General features: G+C 35.6%; 1 protein-coding gene across 1 annotated transcript; it reads left to right on the top strand.

The window, feature by feature from the left end:
• The first annotated feature begins 31 nt into the window (after nt 1-31).
• LOC139686083 (carnosine N-methyltransferase) lies at nt 32-25,967 on the top strand. The gene is made up of 8 exons (XM_071583219.1): nt 32-234; nt 793-988; nt 1,086-1,258; nt 7,576-7,716; nt 13,768-13,930; nt 16,577-16,685; nt 20,818-20,942; nt 24,674-25,967. Exons 1-8 carry the CDS (start codon nt 161-163, stop codon nt 24,848-24,850), a joined length of 1,158 nt encoding a protein of 385 aa, XP_071439320.1. The 5' UTR covers nt 32-160; the 3' UTR covers nt 24,851-25,967.

Below are 25,967 nucleotides of genomic sequence, written 5' to 3'. Positions count from 1 at the left end.
AAAAAAGCATCACAAAAGTCGCAATATTTGATAGATTGGTGGGAACTGTTTGCTTGAAACAATTAATCGTGGTCTGAAAATATAGCTGGTATATTTTAATTGGCACATGTTCTGTTATAAGTAGGAAATTCTGAAAAATTGACGCAATTTTCGTATTAAAATGGATAGCTCACAGGATGAGAAAGAAGAGAGGGAGCACTTCCTCAGAATTGTGCGAGCCTTCAAACATTACAAGTAAGACTATCTGTTACTTTAAAAACTCTATTGGCGGAGTTGTTTTGTCGCTGTGTTTTTCATAATTCTTATACATTTTGAGCCCGAGATAAATGAGGCTCTATTCTTTAAAGTAAACAGTCTCTGTAGAGCTAGAGGATAAGGTTTTAGTATAAGCTGGGTCTTGGGTGCCCGTCCCCTTCGCTCTCATTGAAGTTTAAGACATGTTCAAACAATAAATATTTAGATTTGTTTCACTCGAAGTTCATCTATTGATTAATTTATTGACCCTGTCGAAGGAAAGATCCCAGAAAAATGTTTTTTTGTGTAAGGAGGATTAAACCCTTTGGCATCCCACTAACCCTTTTTCTGGAATTATGACTCTTTTGCCGACCTTCTATTTATTTCTTGCGGTAGTTCTGCTTTGTTTATATTGTGACATTTCTGAGAGTGGACATCCAAGTGTCTGTGTGATGGACTTTACTTGAGCCAATTTTATCTAAATAAAGTAATATGTTTAATATATATATATATATATATATATTGAAATAAGATATATTGTTAATATTCTCATTCCAGGTTTCATTCATTGGATAGAATTGCTCGAACGGAGAGATTCCTAGCCAAGCTACCTCATAAGCACAGGGGATTATTGGCTAGGTACAGTGAACATTTATCGACGTTGAAAACATGCGTGGAAAACAACGATAAGATCATCAAGAAAATCGTCAAGGATGTGTCCACGATATTTGAAAACTCACATCTTGTTGACTCAGTATGTCTTAAAAGCTTTTTTAAGTAATTTTTTCTGTGATTAACGTTTTTGTTGTATTTAAAATATCCCTTGTAATTGTGTCATGTGTATAATCCAGAAAACGGCTACTAGTTCGCCTACGGCGCAGCCTAGTCCGGCTGATATGGAAAAGGTGCAGGCGACATTGAAGCAGTTTGTTCGTGATTGGAGTGATGAAGGGAAGTTGGAGCGCCAGGCTTGTTATCAGCCGATAATTGATGAACTTGAAAAGTACTATCCGGAATCTATTCGGTAAGGCTTCATGCATCACAATAAGTGATAGATTGGGCTCTAAAACCTGTCATTTCATGTAGTCTGTCTGTGAGATTATCTCATTCCACAGTTCCCATTTATGAGAATCAAAATACAATTCGTTAAATCAGTATGTCATTCTATAATGCGGAACTAAAACTGTTCACTATGAACGATTAGAGTTGTACCGGCATGAGAATGTTAACAGTAATAGGTCAGCAATCGTTAATCTTTTACTTGTTTGCTCAAACGATGCCATGGCACAAGAAGTTCAAATTTGGGCTATACTTGACCCTGCAATCCACCCATCTCTTTCCCATTTCCCCTTCCAATTAATGCCAAGTGGATGAATGTACTTTTTTACATTCATACATTGTTAGACTTACTACAGTGAATATCAATATTGTGAATGTTTGTAAAGAGTTGTTCAATTCCAAATGATAAAGACAGTGTTATGTAATTTTTAGATGCTAAATAGCTAATTGTAATTGTTTATGACATAAAGCAAGTAGAAAAATTATTGTTAGAAAGAGGATACTTGTCTAACTTATAATTAATGCCTTAGATGAAACGATTTTCGTCGTCATATCTCGAATCGTCATCGTCATATCTCTCATCATATATTTCAAAACATCGTTTTCATTGCTTCAGGAGCGTAGGTACATTCATCTTACAGTTACTATGCCTTGGATTCTTTTGATTTGAATGCTATTTTACACACTTGGAAGGAAGGCTATGATGTAAAATTTTGAAAGTCCTAAATTATTTGGTTGGAAATTGTTGAACAGATTTCCTCATCAATCTTTCACCTATTTTTTCTGTACTTTTCCCTTCTCCCTCCTCAAGTACTTTTCCTTAAGCTTGATACAACCTGATGTTGGGTTTTATTTTTCTGAAAATCGCAATTCTCCCGAGTTTTTCTTTATGTTTCCTTTACCTATTAAGCCCTTCTCTTTTTCCTCTGAATGTTTAACCACAGCATTCACACCTTCTTGGAACTAATAAGCTCTCTTTGCATGGAATATATGCTATGATTCTGGACAGTATATGCTCAAAATTAAAGTGAAAAATTTCTTTATTAAAGCTATGTAGTTACTTTGTGTCTAGTCACATTCACACGTCAAAATTCCACAAATCAAAATTTCACTTAATATACCAACTACACTGCCAGCTTTTCCATTATTCAGAATTGTTACTGTTGTTACATCATTTCATATTATGCTGTTACATCATTATTTAACAACTTCTTAGTATTTATTGTCACTACAATTTGGTTCACGTTCAAATTACTCACCATCATGGTATAAATCATCAAAATACTCACTCTTGGAGTCTTTTACTCTTTGCTCTTCCAAGAAAATGTCACTATTTCACTTCACTGCACCTTTTATCCATTTCCAGAAGAGCTTTTTTCAATCAAAACCATTCCGCATTCTTTCTGATTCTGCCATTAATATTCTTTCCTTATTTTCTTCCATGGCATTTTTTTCTTTTCTCTTTGATAGCAGGGTACTTAATCATGTTAGCTTCTCTGCTTTTACTGCTACCATCCTCTTAGATGCCTCTTTTTTTGCACTGATGGGATTTTTCACTCGATAATTCAAATACGCACCACGTTTCATTCTCTCAACCAGATGCATCTTCCACATATACTTACAGTGAACTTAACGATCAATCCTTTCAAGCTATCACACTTTCCTTTCCTTATATTATTCCCAACTCATTTGAATTTCGAAGTTCAGCTTTCCGTCAAACAAGTATTCATAACTATAAGACCACTAGCCATTCATCATCATTTCTGTCAATAATAATTACCTGTATTTGCTGAAACTGTCTTGTTTTTTTATGTGGAAAGCTCTGGGAAACTGAAAATATATACTGGAAACCCCAAAGAATTTTTGATAGATATTGGAAACCTTGTTAATAGTTCACCTCTACCATAAATTGTTTTTTTATTCCAATTTTCCTATTTATCTGCCTTCAGTATTTCTTATCTCCATCATATCCTTCATTAATCCTCTAATATATAACATCCTGTAAAAAATCCAATGATTTCATTAGAATCACCACTTTTCCATCTATACAAACGAATAAATGTATGCCACAACCATTTCATTGGAGCAATACTTCTTCCATGCATGAACATAACTATTTTTCAGCATTATCATCCATTTGGGGGTCACGTAATGGCCCTAGCACTTTTTTTAAGCATCCTTAATAATAATAAAAATATACTTTATTCATCTAATAATCATATTCACATATGGTAGATGTCATCATTTTCACATTTTTTTTTTACTTTTTATAGGAACATACAGTTTTTCATGGATAATATACTATGCAGCACTATATACAATCACATGAAATACTTGTATTGAAAATATTTGTATACATAGACCTAATATTCAACTCACACTCAACCTTATAGTTTTAGGCTAGTAAAGTCTAGCTCATAATACTCCTCTATTGAGTATAAAGGATTGGAGGTAAGCCAATCATGCAGCACCCTGCGGAACACCTCATTGCGGGCTGACTTTACAGAATTTGGAAGCATGTTTAACAATTTGATAGTTAGACCTTCAACTTTGTAAGTCCTGTCTAGCCCACAGTATGGAAAATCAATTGTAGACTTGGCTCTGGTGTTATGGCTGTGAACGTCAGCCCTAGTGGAGTACATTTTCATATTTTCTTTTACATGAACTAATTAATAGAATGTATATAAATTGTAGAGTCATAATTTTTAAATTTAAAAAGAGAGGTCTACAGTGATCAAGAGGATATGAGTTAGATAAGGTACGGACTGCCTTTTTCTGCATCACAAAGATTAGCTTAATATTAAATGCATGCCCCCAAAGTCTAATGCCATAAGTGATATGTGAGTGAAATGCATATATATAGTAGGCATAATTAATGCCTACTATGCATATATATGCATAGTAGGCATTAATTAATTAGTTCTTACTCACATAATTTACATACATAATACACACACAGTAATTTCAATTTTCTGAGTAGAAATAAGGCTTGTGCAAGTTTCTTCCTAATGTGTAGAATGTGAGCACTCCATGTTAACTTGGAGTCTAAATAAAATCCCAGCAGTTTCACAGGGACACTATCTGGTAGTAGTAGTAGTTTTGAGGGGAGGCGACCGACAGCTGAGGTCATTTGCGCCATAGGGGATGGACAGGAAAGGATGAAGGGTGGAGAGAAACCCGGCGTCGGCATTAGCCTACTCTTTACGAAAGGCGCCAAGGGGTCCGCAGTTTAACGTCCCATCCGACGGACGGCGTACTCACTCAAAGTGCCCTCCACGAAGCACCTCAAGTAGGGATTGAGATACCTCTGAAAAATATTCAACACCGCCGGGATTTGAACCCGCGCCCTCAGGGTGGGAAGCCAGTACGTTAGCCCCCGAACCATCTCGATCCCCCCACTATCTGGTGTATTAGATTTTAGTGCACAGAGAAGATGCTGAGTTATGTTGGGATTCATAAGGAGATTGTGGGCAGAAAACCAATCAACTGCCTTTTTAAGTATAATAGGAACTCTATTCATTGCATCAGAATGATAGGGGGAACTATGTAGAAAAGTAGTATCATCCGCATAGAGGACACAGTTAGTAATCATATTGGGGCACAAGTCATTAATCATGACCAGAAATAAAAGAGGTCCTAGCACAGAGCCCTGAGGTACACCATATTTAATATTTAATGGTTTACCATTTACATAAACTGACTGCTTACGATCAGATAAGTAGGAAAAAATAAATTGTAGTTCAGTATCCTTAAAACCATAATATTTCAACTTATTTACAAGAATTGTGTGATTAACACAGTCAAAAGCCTATGAGAGGTCACATATGAGAAGCCAAGCATTGATTACCTTCAAAAGCCTTAATTATTTGCTTTATAACATATTCAACAGCTTTAGTTGTACATTTGTTGGGTCTAAAACCAAACTGAGTCGGTTTAAATAGATTTAAAGATTCAAAATAGTCCAGGATTTGGGTAAATACAACTGATTCAATGATTTTTGCAAGTGGAGAAATAATTGTAATAGGACGATAGTTGTTTGGAGAACTAATATCACCACGTTTGTGACTAGGAATGACCTTGGAAAACTTCAACTGATCAGGAAAATAACCAGACTGGAGACAAGAGTTAATGACAATGGCAAGAGGGTATGCTAATCAGTCAATTACAGATTTGATTGAATTATTTGAAAGCCCAAACAAATCTTTACCATTAGAATTCTTGAACTTTTTCACTACTTTAATTATATCTATCTGAGAAACTTCTTTCCATCTAAATGTAGAATTGGTGGTGGGAATATTACGTAATAGGTTATTAGCAGAGTTAGCTGAGGTTTGATTGATATTATTTATATCAGCCATAATATTGTCAACCGAACTAATAAAATTAAAAGATTCAGAGTCTATTGGGACATCATCAGACTTTTTACTTAATAACCTTTCTAACACCAACCCAGTCATTCATGATGTACGGGTTGTATTAAGAAGTCTCTTTTCTGCTACTATTCTTCCATTAAGGTCATGGTCTTCAAAAATTTCTCAAAAGTAGTAATAGTAATTTAGGTTTTAAATTCTTCTGCAACTTAGTTAATTTGCTTAAAGCCTCTCAATTTCCCTAGAAAGTGGTCCTTCATGATTTCAGGGTGGTAATCCACTTGTGCAAAATACTGCAATTACTAATCTTTAAACATTGACTTTTGGTTAGCCATTAAAGGGCCATAATTAGCATATTTCCTTGGATATGTACCATTCTTCTCATTCAGAATCAACTGAGCACCCTCTTCCTAGCACATCTCACATGCCAGGTAATAATAGCCCGTTTAACATTGCCATGTCCATCCATGAGCCAATCGTATATAATCTCTCCATCCTTTCTAGCTTCAGTCATTCAAGTCTTTTGTTAATTTTATGTAAAAATTAATGATAGGGTATACAAGATTACCAGGTTTTGCAGTACCTTTATCCAGTTTAGTATTTTCTCTTAATGGTTGAGGCATTCTATCACTCGGTTGTAGATAATTTTCTTTTGTACATCAAAAGCGAAACCAAAGCCTTATAATACCATAGGCTCATATTCATAATTCAGAGCAAGCTTGTATCCCTCATGAAAGAACTATCGTGATAGCCAGCATAAAATTGCTTGCAGCCCACCATTAGGTGGTGGACTAGCTCTAGGTTACTACAGCATGTATTTCCCTTCGGGTTCATGAGAATTTTAAAAGCAGCAGTTGTTATGCTCAGTATAGGTGTGCATCAGCTACATCATCATCAATCGTCATCATCGTTGGACTCATTAGTGCTAAAGTGAGATCTCCACATTTTTTGAAGCACTATATTTCTGTATGCAAAACTGAAATTTCTTCACTTCTTAGTTTGTATATAATATTATATTGTTTAATAGGAATATTTTTTCTCCGAATATGGTAAATTTTAAGATTTGATGTCTTGCTCACAAATACTGGAACATATCCTCTAATATGTTCATATTGTTCAATGCAACAATTTCAGAGTGTAAAAATCATTTGCCTTGACAGGGATCCCGGTCAAGGCGAATGATTTTTGCGCTCTGAAATTGTTGCATTGAAATGCATATTAGTGGATGACTCCATTAAAAGTTACTGCTGCGGTATCTCCAGCAGTTTCTTGGAATGTTCATGCTGTTCATTCAAATTACAATAGGAAAAAAATCAGAAAAGGACTCCCAAAATATGTATTTGTTATAGTGGTATTTTGGGTTTTCCTGCTGATAGTTGTTTACTGAAAGTGTTTCCTTTACAATGAACACACCATTGCAGGAAAGATTAGAATGGCAAGTGATGAAAATGTGAGCAATTCTAGCTTCCTTATACATTGCATGTAGTTTCAAAGTTTATTTAGTCAACATTTGCATTAAATTAAATAGAATTTATCAATTAAAAAATTTATGTCATTATGTAATACCAGTCCAGTTGATTTAAAATAGTTACCTTTCCTTTAGTTTTGTGTTGATGCGTTTTTAATCCGCAATACCTTTTCTTAATATCTCTTCATAATTTGATGCAACATGAGAAAATTAGCATATGCTATCAGTTGAAAAATTGGGTGTGGTTGCAGGATTATTATTACCAATTAAATTGCTAAAAGTGTTCTTTACTTTATGCATCCTTAAGTTTTTGAGGTTCCTTACAATGATTATTTTCATTTTAAATTTGAGTGATAAAAGTGTTCGTAAAATTAGTGTGTCACAAATATGTACAATGAAAATGACACCTGAAGCAAAGCAATGATGGCTGCATATTTTTTTCAGCTCAAGGCAAGAGCACCGAGTTTTAGTACCTGGTGCTGGACTGGGAAGACTGGCTTATGAAATAGCAAGCAGAGGATTTATGTGTCAAGGAAATGAGTTCAGCTTATTTATGCTCTTTGGGTCAAATTTTATTCTTAACAGGTGAGTTACATTGAGCTCAAAATGTGGCATCTACGTTATCTCCTATGTTTGTATCTTTCATCTCATAAAGATATTACTTTTCATGTTTTTACCAAATACAAATATGTAACCACCATCACTTCTTTCATAGCCTTGAAATGATATACTTTCCATAACATAAGCTTATGTTCTGTCGTTTTGCTGTAAAAACCAGAATTTCAGTGCTACTAATTTGATTCCCATGCTGTAATCGATAACAATTGTTTTAAATGAAGGGATGAGATTAATATTTTTAAACTACTTAATTATTCCTACGCTTATTTCATGGCTCTTCTGCCAGTCTCTTTCACATTTATGATGTTACAATTGTTGCAGGTTAGTCCTGCATTGCAGGACTATTGTATCGAGTTTGTATTTACCATTAACTAGGATGTGAGGGTTAGGAATTGTGTATATATATCCTTTTGGTGAGATCAGGAGATGGTTTGAGAGTTGGTAAGAAAGATTGTCATCAAAAGGGAACACTATCTGAGAGAGGATGATTTTTCAGACTCTGTGAATATTATTCTTTTAATAGCTGTTGCTTTGGGATTTTCGTGATTGATTTCACAGTGAGTGTTCTATCAGAATCTTTCCTAGATAATGCTCTATACTTTTCCCTTTTTACTCTTCTTTGTACTTCCTCTGTCTGGACTTCATGTATCTATCCCTTTGAGCAGTGAAAAGTATATTTTCCTGCCTCTGACTCAGAAAATGATTGCCTTGATCACAAATTTTGATAATATCAAGATTTTGAGTCAGCAGTAAGCAACAGAGTTTTAATATATTAATGAAAATACTTCATAAAAAATTCCTAAATAAATTGTAGATTTACAATATACAAGGGGGACCCAAAAGTAACAGGAATTGGGCTGCAGTAGGGAGTGTGAAAGTGGGGGAAGCCTTTGTTCGGCCGGTTGTATGGCAGGCTCACACCACCTGCATCAGTGTACGCAGCGCCGTTACTGTGACTGGATTGGTCAGTCTGTGAGAGCTGTTTCAGTGAAACAACTTTTTTCATTCCGGTGAAAAACGTGACGGTGGATTATCAAGAGCTACGCGCTGCAGTGAAATTTTGTTTCCTGTTGGGGAAATCGGCTGCGGAAACTATTGTAATGCTCAATACTGCTTATGGGGAAGCTGACCTGGGCAAAACCAGAGTCTACAAGTGGTTTACATGTTTTAAAAATGGTGAAATGTCAATTGAAGACCAGCCCCGTTCAGGCCGCCCTTGACATCAAGAGCTGACGAAAATTGATCCCCTAGAACCATTGATCAACTCGGTGAGATGCTTGGAGTGTTACGGAGTTCAAAAGAGCAGATCTTTGGCATACAGGCGATTGGTTCTCCCATCATGACAAGGCGCCGGCTCATACCGCCCTCTCCGTGATGCAGTTTTTGACAAATAAAGGCATGACATCAATTGTCCACTCCCTCTACTCACTGGATTTAGCTCCCTGTGACTTCTTTTTGCTCCCGAGACTCAAAAGGGACATGAAAGGAAAGCGTTTTGACACTGTGGAGGAGGTAAAACAAAAATCGCAAGAAGGCCTGAAGGCCTGATCCCGATAAATGAATTTCAGAAATGTTTTGAACAATGGAAACATGGTTTGGAGAAGTGCATTGTGGTCAATGGGGAATACTTTGAAGGTGAACAAAATTTAATGTAAATATATTAAGAACTAAAGAATCTATAACAACATTCCTGCTATTTTTGGGTCCCCCCTCGTAGCATGTTTAGTTTCTTCTTACATGTGGCGCTTTTACAAAACTTCATACGCATTGGTCTAACAGGGATGTCTCCCTGCTGCTAATACATACATACATTTTACCTCTCCCGATAAACTCAGAGTCTACAGGCATTCAACCTTAAGTATTATGAGAATATTGAAAGGCATAGAAAATGGTTGCTTTTAATATTAAATTCAATAATATGAAAATAATAACAGAAACTAAACTCCATATAAAAAGAGGAGATAATACAAGAATAGAGGGAGCAGAAGGTGGATCTAGTGAATGCAGACGAGTAAAAATATTTACATTCTTATGCTCCTGAATGGTTAAAACTTCCACTGAAACTGCCACTTGAGTATGAAAGAAAGGTTTTAAGGTGCAAACTCATGATGGTATACTGTTGGGAAGAATGAAATAGCCATTAATTTCTAGTGTGTGTGATTGAAAAAGTCCTAAAAGAAAGTGTCATGATGTCTTTTTAATAACCTGAAATTACCAATGGTGTTACATGAAAGGTTCACCTGGCTAAAATTGCCAAAAGTTGCACATGGAAATCTTTTGGCAGTCTTAGCTATCTAAAGAAAGGCATCGAAGGCACACTACTGCTTTTTGGTTGGTGCAGGAAATATTAATAAAAGATTCGAGTTCTCTGTTTTAATTTAAGTTGAATATTAATAGCAGTAGCTATGTAATAATTTAATCGGTCATATTTTCACATAGACCTTACAAATCCCTCTAATTTGAAGTCATATGGTGATATATAATCTTAAACTCATATTTGCAGAAAATTTCTATCTATGAATTCCAGGGCTGCAATTGCTAGAAAAATGTAGTAAATATTAAAAATTTCTGCTGGAGTTAATGTTTTTAATGACATTATGCATATTTCTGATTAGCATATTGTAAACAGTCAATGTTTGTGGAACCAAAAACTGTTATTTAGATCAGCCAATCTTGTCAGTCATTTTTCCTGTAAATGGATACATTTTATTTATTTAGACCAAAAACAGCATCCTGCCAATTACATTGGACAAATAACAAAGGAAATCTTAAAATATCAATAAAAACCTAATGAATGGCAAATGACAATAGCAAAATATTCTGAGATTACACCCTTAATTATTCATTATTTGCAAGACCTATTGATATCTACAAGACTGGTTTGAGTTTCAAATTCATACTAAATAGAACAAAATATTTTACGAGTGAATCATTTTGAAAATTTCATCAATAAGTAACCTTGATGAATCATATTTTGTCATGATCATTTACAAATTGTGCAATTAAAAAAATTAAAGTTTTAATTTAGCATTAGGGAAGAGAGAAATTAAGGGAGAGAAGTGAGTTGGAAGAAAGGAAGAATAATATCCTCAAAGGTTGCTTCTTGAAGATAAAAGTCTGGGTAAAGGCCATAGAGAAGCATTGTGTTATTCAAACTCATACCTCTTCCTCTCCTCCTCTTTTCTACCTTTTCCTTCTCCACATTTTTTACCTCATCTTTTTATTTTGAAATGGTCATGGTCAACTAGACATCATATTTTCTGGGCCATAATACACACTCTTTTTTCAAGTTAAAATTTATGAAAAATTCATGGATCAGACCAAAAGGTTTGAAGTATTAGTATTTCAATGTGAACACTTTATGCCAAGAAAATGGAATTGTTTAATTAAGTAATTAGCTACTATGTATGAATGTTTATTCATCATAGAATCCCAGAAAATTGTCATCACTGCAGCTACAATCATATGTGCAGTTATTTTCACTATAGTTTCCACTTTTGTCCTCAGAGACAATGTCATCTTCACTTCCATCTAGTGCATGGCTCTTTCTGTATTTTTTAAAAGACATTATGATAGTCTCACTTGTAACTTTCTGCCAGATCTTATTCACCGACTCATAAACACTAGAATTTGTAAGCCATTTCATTCTTCCCATCCGTGTGACGTCATAAGTTGGTGCCTCAATCTACTTGATCCACTCTCACATTGATTGTCTTCTGTTTAGTGGTTGGGGCAAGGGTTTTTCCTAACTCTGTTTTCTGGGCCTTAAACTGATCGCTCGCTAACAAAAATGATATCTTCAGAAGACCATTTGGATGCCTGGACCACACCTTCCATTACCACAGCTTTATCATTCCATCCTTAAGGAAGAAAATGAATGCAAATTCTATGTGGACTCATACAACAGGGAGGATTTTTTATTTAAAGATTAACAAAGAGAGTTTTAAACCTTTAGGGTAACACACAAGAACACAGGTTAGAATGTCTTCTTGTTACCAGAAGTCATCATCATTACTTACTCTGTGCCTTAAATGTCCTCTGTTCTATTTGATGGCATGTCAAATGTCAAGGATACCTTATCTGTGTTCTTTATTTTTCCTATTTCAAATCATCCTTTTTCTCAAGTTTATGATGTACAGGATCTGTACAATAAGTATCGTGACTGGTTCGCTGTAGCCTCAGCGGATGGAGTCTGACCGGTCGCCTCGGTAGAGGGGTTCCTCACCACTCGGATGCACTTGAGTTCAGTTGTCTCCGGGCATGTGTGAGACAGGAGGTGGGTTTTTGAGATGTGTGATTGTTTGTGGTGTCGTCGTGCCAGCATGGAGCGCACCATCGAACAACGCTATGCTGTGAAGTTATGCGTTAAACTTGAGAAATCCGCAACAGAGACCCTTGAAGTCATTAAGCGGGCTTATGGGGATGATGCCTTAAGCTGCTCAAGTTTTTGAGTGGCGCAAAATGTTTAAGGAAGGCCCCATCGGATGCCCGACGACGACAGCCTTTCAGTTGGAACCATCCATACCATTTTAACAGAGGATCTTGCGATGAGGAAAGTGAGCGTGAAGCTGGTGTCGAAAGTCTTGAGCGAGGAACAAAAACTTTTGTGGCTGGAAATTTTGCAAGAAATTTTAGACTGCTTCCGGGAAGATGAAGATTTTCTGGTCAACGTTATTACCTCAAAGGATAGCTCAAAAGTAGCTCAAAGGATATCATTTTGACTCCTTTAAGGCGGTTGAAGCGGCGACGACAAAGGCTCTCAACAGTATTCCGGAAACTGACTTCCAGCGGGCTTTTGACAAGTATCAGATGCACTGAACTAAGTGTATCGATGTAGGAGGAATGTATTTTGAAGATTATTAAGTAGTTGTAATGATAACTGTAATAAATTTTGATTTTTGGAAACAGTCCCGATACTTATTGTACGGACCCTGTATAATGTAGAATTCTATAACTTTTCTTTCGTATTGAAATGGTATTTTTGGTGCTATTGTAGGTCCGCTCTATATGCACAAACCATTTATTACATTCATCTCTCGCACCGTGATGTTTACCCAGAGAAATTGGCAATAGGCATACCTATTGTTGTTTTCCTCACTTCAATTAAAATAATTTTTGTTAAAACAGTAATCATGCCCTTCCTGTGATTTATTATCCAGTTCTTAACATGTCCTTCAAGCTTCAGGGATATAGGAGCGTATGGCAATCTTCCCTATTTAGATCCTATGAGGTTATTCAAATTTTAATTTGCATGCAACACTTTTGTTTCTGTTCGTATAAGCAGATTTTCATACTAAATAGAAAGGAACATGTATTGCATTGAATGACACTATCATAATACTCAGGCTGAGTGCCAGTAGACTCTTAAGTTTACCACAAGAAATACAGTTTGAGCAGAGCAGCAGCGTCCCAATTAGCCCAACGTGTGAGTTTTGCAGCAGCACCACATGGAGATGAAACAACACATTTTTGATTTTTCTGGGAATTTGTTAGGAAGTACTGTCAATGAAATATTAAAGCTTGATTGTGTACTACTGGCTCAAAGCTGTGTTATAATCAAAATATGTAATAAAGTCAACCATTTTCTATACCTGATGAGGGAAAAAATACTTATAGTAAGTATTTTTCCTTGCCAATCGGGTTGCTATTTATTAGGCATAGATATCCATACCCTCTCGGGCCATAAATTACAGGCAAGTTTTAGAACCCATTTTGGAATAAAAAAGTGCATTTTATCCGTCTCCCTATAGGTTTGAAAACAATCGGTAAGCTGTGGCAAATTTTCACAGTTAAGTGTGTGGCCCTTTGAATTAAAAAAATTCCATTTTGATTAGTGTATCTACAAACTGTGAATCAAGAAAATATGCAAGTAACTCTGTTAATATCAGTTCTCATGTATTGTCTGGCTGAATTCAGTGTCCTACTGGGATATTTCTTCACTACTTCTAGACATTGGATTAGAATCTAATTTTTAAATATAGTGTTCATCGCAAAGTGTTATTCATTACATATTTGTAGGTGTGAAGGTCCTAACACACTTCAAGTTCACCCATGGGTTCACCAGTCTGTTAACTGTCTTAGCAGTTCAGATCAGACACGTGGCGTAAGGTTTCCTGATGTCAACCCTTCATGCCTGCCACCTCATGCTCAATTCTCAATGGCAGCTGGTGATTTCCTTGAGGTAAGATTGTTTTTCATAAAAAAACATATTTTAATTATTTCTCCTTTTTGAAAAGGATAAAATCTACTTTTAATATGATTCTTAATGCAAGTATGAGTGATTTTTTACTGTCATAATTCCCAATGAAATCTCTTGGAAAACACTGCTAAAAATTGGATTTGTGTTTTCCAAGAACAAATTTGGATAATTCAATACTCTAATGCAGATTGATTCAAGTGTATTTTATTGAATTTAGATAAATGACACTTAAATTAAATTGACCAATTCCTCAAACTATCTAGTAATTCTGGTGGTTCTGTGGCAGTTGAAAAAATCCAAGCAATCAATCCTTCCCCTGTTGACTAATAACTCCTCTAGATATCACTACATTTCCACTGCATTAGGTTTATAGTTTATTGTTTACACAAATCCTGATTGATTCACTTTTGTCACCCTCGTATACTTCCAAAAAATGTTTGTGTGTGTACAATTGGCACTCTGATTGAATGATAAATTCATGCAACCCTGTCAAATTGCTGCAAGTTCTCTTGGTGGCACTACTCTGACCATGGCAATGAAAGCGGTGGCTTTTAATGATGTTGGACACAGATGATGTATCATAGAATTTTTATGCCTACAGATAAGCATTAATGTTATGCAATGTTTGTTCATGGATATGGTATTTTCCATATGTGCATGTATGTATTTATCACCACCCAGCTTCCTCAGGTGTCAAATTGTGATTAGTTTGGATTTTGCTTAGCTTGAATATTTTTATTCACCCTAGAACTCAAATAAAAAAGGTTGCACTGGTGTTAATATTTGATTGCTACTTCTTTTTAAGTATATTGAAATGAAATAATTGACTTTGTAATTCCACACACTTTATTTTAAAAACACGACCCAGGTTTCGACGTTGAACGTTATCATCAGGTCATGAAGTTCAGCGTCGAAACCTGGGTTGTGTTTTTAAAATAAAGTGTGTGGAATTTCAAAGACAATTATTTCATTTCAATATGTTATGCATATTCCATAAAGTTACGCCTGAGACAACAACTTTTCTTTTTAGGTATTCTAATGACTTCAGTCATTATACAATGTTATCCCATCAAATGCATTCTTGCACAAGAATTGTATAAAACTGGAAAGAAAAGTAAATATTTGTCTAATAAATATGATAATTTTTCCAGAAACCAGTCTGATAACTGCTGTAAGCTGTGAATATATCTAACACCTAAAAAGTAAAGGGAGTTCATTTTTAATTTTCCCTAATAGCTTGGGGTTGTCTAAATTTTCCCGCAGCAATACCCTTCAACTTGTGGCTACCATCTGCATTAGCACACAGAAGTATAGAGACTCTTTCCTTACTTCTTTGTGCCCAGAAACCTCTTGAGTTACTTCTTAAAGCTAGCATGTTTTCTGGTAAAGCCCTTCAGTCCAGGCCTATATCGTCTGTATTATACATTCAATGTTAGTTTAAATCATATTCAGCCATCAGTGCATGCAAATAAAATAAAAAATACATTATATTCATCGGTACACTATCAGCACTCGTGAATTCAGTAGACACTCTTTAATCACAAAAATTCCCTCATAAACCCTCATGACCAACCTATACTTGCAGTGAAGTTCTATGTGTGTTAAGTGGTTGGCAAGTTTTTTTTTGCAACATGCTTTATTTTATTGCCACGAACTCTTACACTGCATGATTGCTGCTTTTGTACTATAGAAGAATGTACTTCTAGCTTTTCATCTTCAGATAACCTTAATATTTTCCGAGGCTTCCAGTTGGTATTCTGGTGGTTAAAATCAAACTTTAGAGCAAATACCTTGATTTTATCCTTCTTCTTTTTCAGATCAGAGTCTGTTTAGCTATACCAAACTAGCTACAGGTATCCCAGCTTCCAACTTTTCAAGTACCATCATCTTGCCTACAATGTTCAAAGTTATGTATTTTCTTTAAGCGCCACACTTTTTTGATGCTATTTTTGCTGCACCTACTGTTTGAAGAACTCAAAATAATTAGGTGTGTGTTTCAGAATTCACAAAAGCGCATGGAAAAAACTAGCCATCTATTGTAACCAAATGATATTGCAACTAAGCAGGTGTCCAAATTTGGTGAAGGTTTATTGTATGATCCATATAGTTTTTACCCTTCCAGTTTTTTTAGTATACAAATAAACTGTATTTCAGATTGATTGCCTATCTGTAAATAAAGTAATCAAAGGAGAATTGGCATAGAATAAGAAACACTCCACATCATATTCATAAAAAATTATAAATTTCAGTAGCCTATTTACCCCATGTATTCATACACTTATTTATCTGCATTTAACACAGTTTGCTGTAATGGAGGCTAAACAGAAATAATTATCTGTGGAAATATAAAAAAATTAATGGTTTTTGTTGTTTAGTTTACAGAAAAATGTCTTGGCTTAAGCCATTATGGTCATACTTCACCGCTTAACACAATTTGTTATGTGAGGTTGCTGGGAGATTTAACCAAAATAGGTTAAGGTGTCCCTATAGCCAAGCTGCATAATATTTTATGAAAGAAATAAGCTTTTAGTAAGGTCATTATATATATTTGTGACAATAATTGCAGAATTGAGTAATGATCAACTACTTATAATATATGTAATAATAATTCCCTTAATCTTCTTACAGATTTATACCGAGAATGATTACTGGGATTGTGTGGCAACATGTTTCTTCATTGACTGTGCCAATAATATTGTGGCCTTCATTGAGACAATTTATAAAATAATCAAACCAGGCAAGTGAATGAGTATCCATTACATGACATTATACTTCTTCCTACAGTCAAACAGGTTAAAACAGTAGGTCCAATAAACCTCTGCAGATTACTGCTGTGTCAGTGAAAGTATAGTAAATAGAATGTTTTGTCACTATTTTACAACTGCACTATTTATTAATGGATGAATGAAGCCCATTTAGTTAATTTATTAATTTTGTTTGAGTATCTAAAGGGCACATTGGGAAAAATATGTAGAATTATATTTTACCAGAATTAATTTTTGTACCTCAAGCCAAGTTTAATTGTAATTAATGTAGAACTCTGCCAACTTGGTCTTGTTGAGTTTTACCAAAGATTACTATGGACAAATACCATAGAATACTTAGTTATATGGACCGTGAAAGAGTAATAAGTACTATTACTTTAGAGTCCTTGCAAATAACTTAAGATAGCAGTAATGGCACAGAAATAATTCTGCTTGAAGAAGTTGGCATGCCCACAGTATTTGCATAACAGATTTTCTCATCTTTGTGCATTTTATGAACACTTCCTATCCAAGGTAATCTATAAGTAATGTGGGCTTTGGGGACCAAAGAAATTCCTTGTATGTGAAGGTGATATCTATCATAACAGTTACAAATATATGTGCCAATATTTGTTATAAAGTCCATAATATTTGTGAAAAAATATTGTGTGTATTTTAGAAGCACTTATGCTGCAGTTTTGTGCTTATGTTATCCTGTTTGATCAAAACTTTGGTGTTTATATTTTCTCTTAGATGCTACAAGGGTAAGGTGAAAAGTTCTCAGCCTGACATAGAGATGGCATTCCAATCAGTAAAAATGTATGACTCTTGCCTGAGTGCACATGGCATTAGGTCGTAAGACAAGTTTTTACTTGTTCTCTTGAGTAGTTTGCTTACACATAATGTTGTAGTAGACGTTTTCCATATTTTTGTCTAAGTGGAAAAACTTGAATTTCGTGCAGTCATAAAATTCTTTGTTTTGGCTGGATTAACCCCTAAGGAAATTCATCCAAAGTTAAAAAAAGTGTACGGGGACTCTGCTCCATCAATATCAACTGTAAAAAACTGGACAGCTGAATTTAAATGTGGTTGCACATCCCTCAATGATGACCCACATGAAGAACGGCCAAAATCTGCAACCACACCGGAAATCATCGAAAAGGTGCACGATGTGGTGTTGGACGATAGGTGAGTGAAGGTGAGTGAGATAGCTGAGACCGTGGGGATATGGGAAGAAAGGGTGCAAAACATCTTGCACAAAGAATTAGTGACACAATAGCTCTGCGTTAGGTATGTGCCATATTTGCTGAATGCCGATCAAAAGCAAATGCATAAATGATTTTCGTAGAAATGTGTGGACTGATTCAAGAGGAAACCAACTAATTTTATGTGGCGGTTTTTCACCTTGGATGAAACATTGGTCCACCGGTACACACCAGAAATGAAACAGCAGTCGGAGCAGTGGGTGGAAGCTGGTGGTTCAGCGCCAAAGAATGCAAAGTCGATCGCATCTGCCTTAAAGGTTTTTCATAGCCAGTGTGCTTTAGGATGCCAAAGGGTTCTTCTTAATTGATCACCTTGAAAAAGGCAGAACAATTTACAAGCAAACATTACTCCAACCTCCTCAACCCGCTAGATGCCAAAATTTGCGAGAAATGACGTGGCTTGAAGAAGAAAAAAATCATCTTTCACCAGGACAACTTGCTGCCATCTGCTCACAAAGATGCATTGGTGATGGGAAAACCACGGGACTTGGGGTACGATTTGCTCGGCCATCCCCCCTATTCTCCTGATTTAGTACCCTCACACTTCCATTTGTTCCCAAACTTGAAGAACTTTGTTTCTGAGAAGCGCTTCATGTCCAGTGAAGGAGTTGAGAGGGGGGCCATTTAGATGGGGTAGATGGCTATTTTCACTGCCTTCCAGACTCTCATTTCCAGGAAGGAATACTGATGTTGGAGAAACGCTGGAGCAAGTGTGTTAAAGTCAAGGGAGATTTTGTAGAAAAATAAAATCATTTTTTAACTGAAAATCACAGTCTTTCATTGTCAGGCCGATAACTTATCACTTCACCCTGGTATTTTTAGATTCCATATGAAGTGATAATTTTAAACTATATATGTATAAGTGCAAAATGTTTACCTTTGTAAAGGATTTACACGTTAGCTATGAATTAATTACAAAATAATTTGTTTTTATGCATTATGTCTAAAAGTTGATATTGTAGTCTTTTAAATATGACTTACAGGTACCGTACAATAAGTATCGGGACTGGTTCCAAAAATGAAAATTTATTGCAATTACCATTACAATTGCTGAATAATCTTCCAAATGCATTCCTCCTGCATCGATACACATGGAGTTTGGCTCATCTGCCACTCGTCAAAAGCCCGCTGGAAGTCGGTTTCCGGAATATTGTTGAGAGCCTTTGTCATCGCTGCTTGAACTGCCTCGATGGAGTCAAACCGGTATCCTTTGAGCTCTTTTCGAGCTATCTTTTGAGGTAATAAGGTTGTTGAGAAAATCTTCATCTTCCTGGCTGCTGTCCAAAATTTCTCGCAAAATGTTACCCACGACAGTTTTTGTTCCTCGCTCCAGACTTTCGGCACCAGCTTCATGCACCCTTTCCTCATCGCAAGATCCTCTGTTACAATGGTGTTGACGGTTCTGACTGAAAGGCCGGTCTCCTCAAATGATAAGGGCGATGGTTAAATGCCTGTCAAGAGTCCAAAACCTTTTTCACTTTGACCACCTGAGCATCGGTTCGAGCAGCCGACCTTCCTTAAAGATTTTTTGCCACTGGAAAACTCTTGTGCGGCTTAAGGCATCATCCCCATAAGCCTGTTTAATGAGTTCAGGTCTCTGATGTAGATTTCCCAAGTTTAACACAAAACTTCACTGCGTAGCGTTGCTTGACGGTGCGCTCCATGGTGGCACAACAACACTGCAAACAATCACACGTCAAAACAATCCACCTCCTGTCTCAATGCATACCCAGAGGCCACTGAACTAATTTGTGCCTGAGTGTTGGGGGCCCCTCTACCGTGCCAACCAGTCGGACCCCCATCCACCGCTCCGTTGAGGCTACAGCGAACCAGACTTGATACTTATAGGATCCTGTATATGTAGATTATATTTGTTGTTTGACATGATTTTCCATGGGTTACAATATTGGCACATTGGACCGGCCTACTTGTGTTCCATTTAGATGTTTCAATTGGTAGCCGTTGTGGTTTAGGATCTTCAATGTTGCTGGAATTGGAAACCCATGCATTGTATGTTTTGAGCTAACATACTGTAGGGTTAGTTGATAAACGTATCAAATTTCTCATCCTGATAAGATGGGGTTATATGCATACATATTTGTGTTGTTTTCACTCCAGGTAGGTTCTGATTTAATTAATTCTTAATTTCATTGTTTTAGGATCTTAGATAACGTTGAAATAAATGCTACCAGCCCCCTAGCAATTTCTTCTCTCCACTGTTCTTGGTTAAAACTTAAGCGTTTGTCTTCTTCTCTGTTGAACCTTTTTTCTTTATTCTTCCCCACTCCAATGTCTAAAAAGCATCCTATCTACAAGTACCCTCACACTTCCAATATTAGGTTTCAGATCCATGCTCTGCCAATCTCCATTTCTAAGTCTTTATTAGTGCATATAGCTCTTCTAATCTTCGTTTAGTCTACCTGCCATCTCACATTGTATTTGTAAAGCACTGAATTATAGCCGTAAAGTCTTGGCTGTCCAACTAAATGTTGCTTGATCATCTGCAAACTGTTTATTAATCATCTTGCTATGACCAAAAGAACGTGGAATTAAAAAATGTATTATTGTAAGATAGGGTGTTATTTTCATGTTAAGGAGTGCAGAAATGCTGTTGTGCTTATTCCCTATTGTTATTATAAACTTCATTCGGTCATAACATCACTGTTGATAATAATAATGGTGGCTTTAGATGGCCACTCAAAAGAGTTCTCAGGTTGGTCAAAGAGTCAAGTACAATATTTTCTTTTAGTTGTTCTTTGTTGTAGATGAAATTAGACAATTTTGGAATATCTCATGTCATACATATGTTGCACAATTTTGTACTTACTTATCTTTCTTTCTTCATGATACACATTTCCAGGTGGTATATGGATCAACTTGGGGCCACTACTGTATCATTTTGCAGATATGCTTGGAGAGGAATCCATTGAACCTAGTTATGAATTAGTAAAGGAGGTTATTCTTGGAATTGGTTTCATTATTGAGGTAATTCCGAGTAAATATTTATTTCATTAGAATTGTATATTCCCTGATTTCATTTAATTTTTGCCTTGACAAAATTGTGATTTCTGTGAAATCTTAATTGCCGAGTATTGACATTTATAAAAGTTTCAAATGATTTAGTTGTTGAAACCACAACTGAAATGCTATGAAGCTGATGATTCGTAAAACATTTCAATTTATTCACAACTTTTTTGATAGAGACTGTCAAAGAAAATTTAAATAATTGTTTTTTTATCATTTTTCCAGTTTTTGAAATGCACAAATTTATTTTCACATGATATTAGCTTTGTTAGTTGGATAGCATTATTGAAAGTATAAACCAGTAAACTATCTGGAGTATCTTAGCCTACACAACACTTCGTAATTTTAAGCATCAAGACTCGGAATGGTGTTTCAAAATAGAAGGGCATGAAACAAATCAGAGTTGGAAGAATCACATTATTTGGAACAAAACAATAAGCTAGAGCAGTGTTAAATGAAGTATAGAAGCTTAAATGGAGACTATGTTTTAAAATTAAATTAGTTTATCCTAAAATATTAGGTATTTTTCATTTACACATAGACATTTAAAACAACTCTTGTAATAAATTTGTTGAGTTTTTCTTCCAAAAAGTGTCTTTAAGGTGATTTAATAACTATTTGTTTCTAGTTCTAAAAAACAACGCAAATTGTTGATAATCGTACTGTTAGTTTATATTGTCATGGACTTAATTTTGTTTATATGTTGGGTTTATCAAAAATGGTAGCCTAGTTAACGCTCATCAGTATCAACCTTGACCTATTCATGCTAATTATGAGTTTTGTTTTGCTTGAAATTCAATAAATGTGCTTATAAATACTCTTTCACTGACATTGTGTGCATCAAATTAAAATTCAGATTTTGCTAAAAAAATACTATGTTGGTTATAAATATACTTATTAATGTCATTACCTTAATTCCTGAAAGGTAATGCATATGATATGGTCCAATTGATCCCATGTTCTAAAACTTGATTACCAGTACAAATTATATTATAACTTAGTGTTCAAAGCTATTCCTAAAATGTCTTAATTTTTAATCATAAATAATATATTGTTTTGGTAGCTAATAATTAATGCTTGCTTTAATTATAAACTCAAGTGCTCATCTGCCATTATCTCATATGCATTGAAGTAATTGTACCGTCCCCCTTCACAATTAGAAATTTAAGAGCATATATTGTGAATTTTAAACATCCCTGGAGATATTGTGGGAAAGCATATATGTTTTTTCATGAAAATATGAATGATACCTTGTTCTCTTAGATGTTAGTTTAAAATTTTGGCATATCTTCATATTTTAAACAGTAGTATTTAAATGAAGATACCAGCCTCATCCATACAAGCCCATTTGAAGCATACTTTTTTGAAAAGCAAACTATGGGAACACTAAGGGCTATTTAAAAAAATTTTAATGAAGGTAAGATTGAAATGGTGAAATTTTACTGTATCAGTTAGTTCGCGTTGCAACACCGCAACCATTAGCGCATTAAAATGTTGATGCTTGACACCTTTAAATTCTTTTACATTATCAATGAAGGTGTGCACGTACGAGGTCTGTCCAATAAATACGTGAACTGATGCCATAAAAACTTTATTTTTCAAAATTTAGTCTACATCGATTTTGCCCCCTTCAAAGTACTCTCCATTCGATGCTATGAACTTATTCCATCTTCTTTTCCACTGTTTAAAGCACCCTTGAAAGTCCTCAGCAGTTCGGATTTTTAGTTTTCTTGTCGTTTGGCTTTCTGTCAGACAGCACAATTAGATAAGACAATTCCTATTCCCAAAAGTGAAATCCTCCCTCAAAGGACACCACCATGGGTACCTAAGTGCCATCGAAGAAGCTTGCACTCGTACCCTAAAGGACCTTCAGGAATCTGCCTACCAGGGAGCCTTTGAGTCATGGAAAAGCTGCTGGCACAAGTGTTTCGGTGCCCAAGGGCTGTACTTAGAAGAATTTTGAGGCGATGTAGCAAGATCTAAAATAAATTTAGTTTTCCCAAACTTTTCCCAATACTTTTTCTACAAACCATGATTATCTGATTCTTCCTTGTAGCTAGCAATTTGTCTATTTTCTCCTTAACTTCTGAATAGTCTGAATGGATACTTCAGGGGCCCATCAAAGTAACCAAAACTATACAGTGCTAGTGAAAACTTGTGAGGAAATACAAGGTGTGATCATAAAAAGACCAGACTGATTTTATTCTGCGCAAACTGTTCAACGGATCAAAACAAGGCACAGTGCACCATCTAGCGACACATCTGATAACTAAAATGAGAGGTGTTGCGTTTGTTTACGTCCAGTTGTTACTCAGCAGCACGTATCTTAACCTGTTCATCGCCATGTGCAGCGGCAGCAATGAAGAAGCTAGAGGAACAGCATGTGTGCGTGAAATTTGTTTCAAACTTGGCAAAAGTGCTATGGAAACATTTGGAATGATTCAGCAAGCCTTTATTAATGAAGCTATGAGTCGAAGCCAGTGTTATGAGTGGCACAGTCGTTTTAAATCGGGCAAAATCTCAACAGATGAAGATTTTTGAACGGGGCAACCTTCCACTTCGACAGACCCCAACCATGTCAAATTGGTGAATGATTTGGTGCTGGCAAATCGCCATTCAACTGTTAGGGAGATAGCCGAGGAAGTGAACATTAGTTTTGGATCCTATCTGACAATTTTGACAGACATTTTGGGCATGGCAAATCAAAATTCGTCCCGTGTTTGCTGACTGATGAACAGAGACAAAAACGTGTGGACATTTGTGAGGAACTCCTGAATCGGATCCCAGAGTTTCTTAAAACCATCGTAACCGGTGATGAAACCTGCGTTTACGGTTATGATGTTGAGACAAAGACCCAGTCAACTCAGTGGAAAGGTCCTCATTTTCATGACCAAAGAAAGCTCGCATGTCCCGGTCCAATGTTAAGGTCATGCTGCTGTGTTTCTGCAATTGGCAAGGGCTGATTCATTTAGAATACATCCCTTCAGGTCAAACCGTCTACAAAGATTTCTATTTAAAGATTATGAAGAGGCTGAGGTTCGCAATGAGCCGAAAGAGGTTGGACATGTGGAGAAACATTGCATGGCATATCCACCACGATAATGTGCCAGCTCACACGGCACTGATTGTGGCAGAGTTCTTTGTCAGAACCGGAACTTCCATGATCCCACAGCCACCCTACTCTCTAGACGTGGTTCCATCAGACTTTTTTTTTCAAAGTTAAAATCCACCTTGAAAGGGCGCCAATTGCAGACATTAAAAATAATTGTACAGTGGACCTGAAAAGGATCCCTAAGGCGGCTTACCAGGCAGGGTTCAAGAGCTGGAAGAAACGTTGGCAAAGGTGTCTTTTCAGCCAAGGCAGGTACTTTGAGGGCGACAAGTTTGATTAAGCTGTATCCCTTGAAATAAACAAGTTATAAAATCAGTCCTATCTTTTTTTATCACACCTTGTATGTTCATCCTATTACTAAAAAATTCATTATCTTGTTGATTGTTATACTTTTGTAGTATTCTGAAAAAAATGTGATAGCAATATTTTGGTTTATGAGATAAACTTATCATTCAATTTTTTCCAATTGAATTGCTAGAATTCTTAAGCAGAAGTATTTTCAGATTTTATCACAAACTGTACTTCACTTAGAGGTCTCTGTTTTACAATTGGCTTAAATTTTTCCGTTTCGATTTTTCAGAAAGAAGAAACAGGAGTAAAAACAACCTATGCCCAGAATCCTCACTCAATGCTAAAATATGAGTATGATAGTGTCTTCCTTGTGTGTCGAAAACCTGAGCAAAGTTACTCGTATTCAAATGGAACTCAGGATGAAGAGGTTGATGATTCTGACTACGAAGGAAGTACTGTTGTATGAGAATTTTTTCTGTTGGCTGCTGTTAGTACATGGAATTTGTACATGCCCCATTATTGAGTGACAATGACTTGTTGTGTGCCATCATCATTGCTGATGTGCTCTTTATGTTATACCACATTACAAGCAGGAATCTCATTTGTGAAGTGAAGTCATTTTATATAGTTTTAACAATTGATAAGTATCAATGGAAACTTTATATCCTAGGAAATATGAAGGGGAGTGAAGGGTTAAAACAAACACTTGTCTCATGCTCAAATAGTGAAAAACTTCTTTAATGTACATTTTGTAATAAATCTGCCTGTAAATGTCATTAAGGTAATTTTTCGTAACATTTGATTTTTTCCTAGGTACTAGGATTTTTTCCTAGGTGTTGAAGATCAAGGAGACAGAAAATATATATCTATTGCTTGTCAAACTCTTTTTCCATTTATTTGATTATATACTGTTTAACTAGTTAGTATTGAAGTAAACTTTTTCCATGTTATTGCCTCTATACATTGTAACTGTTTTCACTTTTATACTGGAAAAAAGAACGAATTGCTGTGATTACTGCCTATATTGATTTGGTAATTGTCCAAATGATGACTTCAACTTTGTACAATATCAATAAATTTTGTATTGTGACTGATTGCAGGCAATTAAACTTCAGCATTCTTTTGTGCATAAAGCATTTTCACAGTATAGCTGTATATTTATTGCATTGCTCAGAGCAGTTGGAATTTCACACTAATTTGCCAAACAGTATATTTTGTGCTTACTTAACGACTATCACAGCTATTGAATAGTTATATTTGATTGAAGTACTTGCATTTACTTTTCCTTGTGCAGTAAATGCAAATGGAGTAGCAATGTTATTTCTAAGGTGTATATGTGCTCCATTTGGTTTATACATAGATAACTTGTTTTATTTAAACCAAATGTTAAAGGCTGTGTTTTTCCCTTGCCTGAACTTGTAATGTTGAAGATTCCATTTTAGCAAGTTTCTGTCTGTGAATATCTTTTTTTGTTTGTCCAGTACTTGTATGTTACTACTGTATTGACCCTGAAGAAGTCTATTTTCTTTTTCCTGATAATTATTGGCTTAAACTGTATTTTATAAAACTGTGATTAAAGGAAG

The sequence above is a fragment of the Hetaerina americana genome, unplaced genomic scaffold (genome assembly GCF_022747635.1).
Source record: "Hetaerina americana unplaced genomic scaffold, ioHetAmer1.1.p SCAF_1, whole genome shotgun sequence".
In the NCBI taxonomy this organism is placed as follows: domain Eukaryota; kingdom Metazoa; phylum Arthropoda; class Insecta; order Odonata; family Calopterygidae; genus Hetaerina; species Hetaerina americana.
The sequence above is the reverse complement of the archived record's forward strand: the minus strand, read 5'-3'. Positions and strand labels throughout refer to the sequence as shown.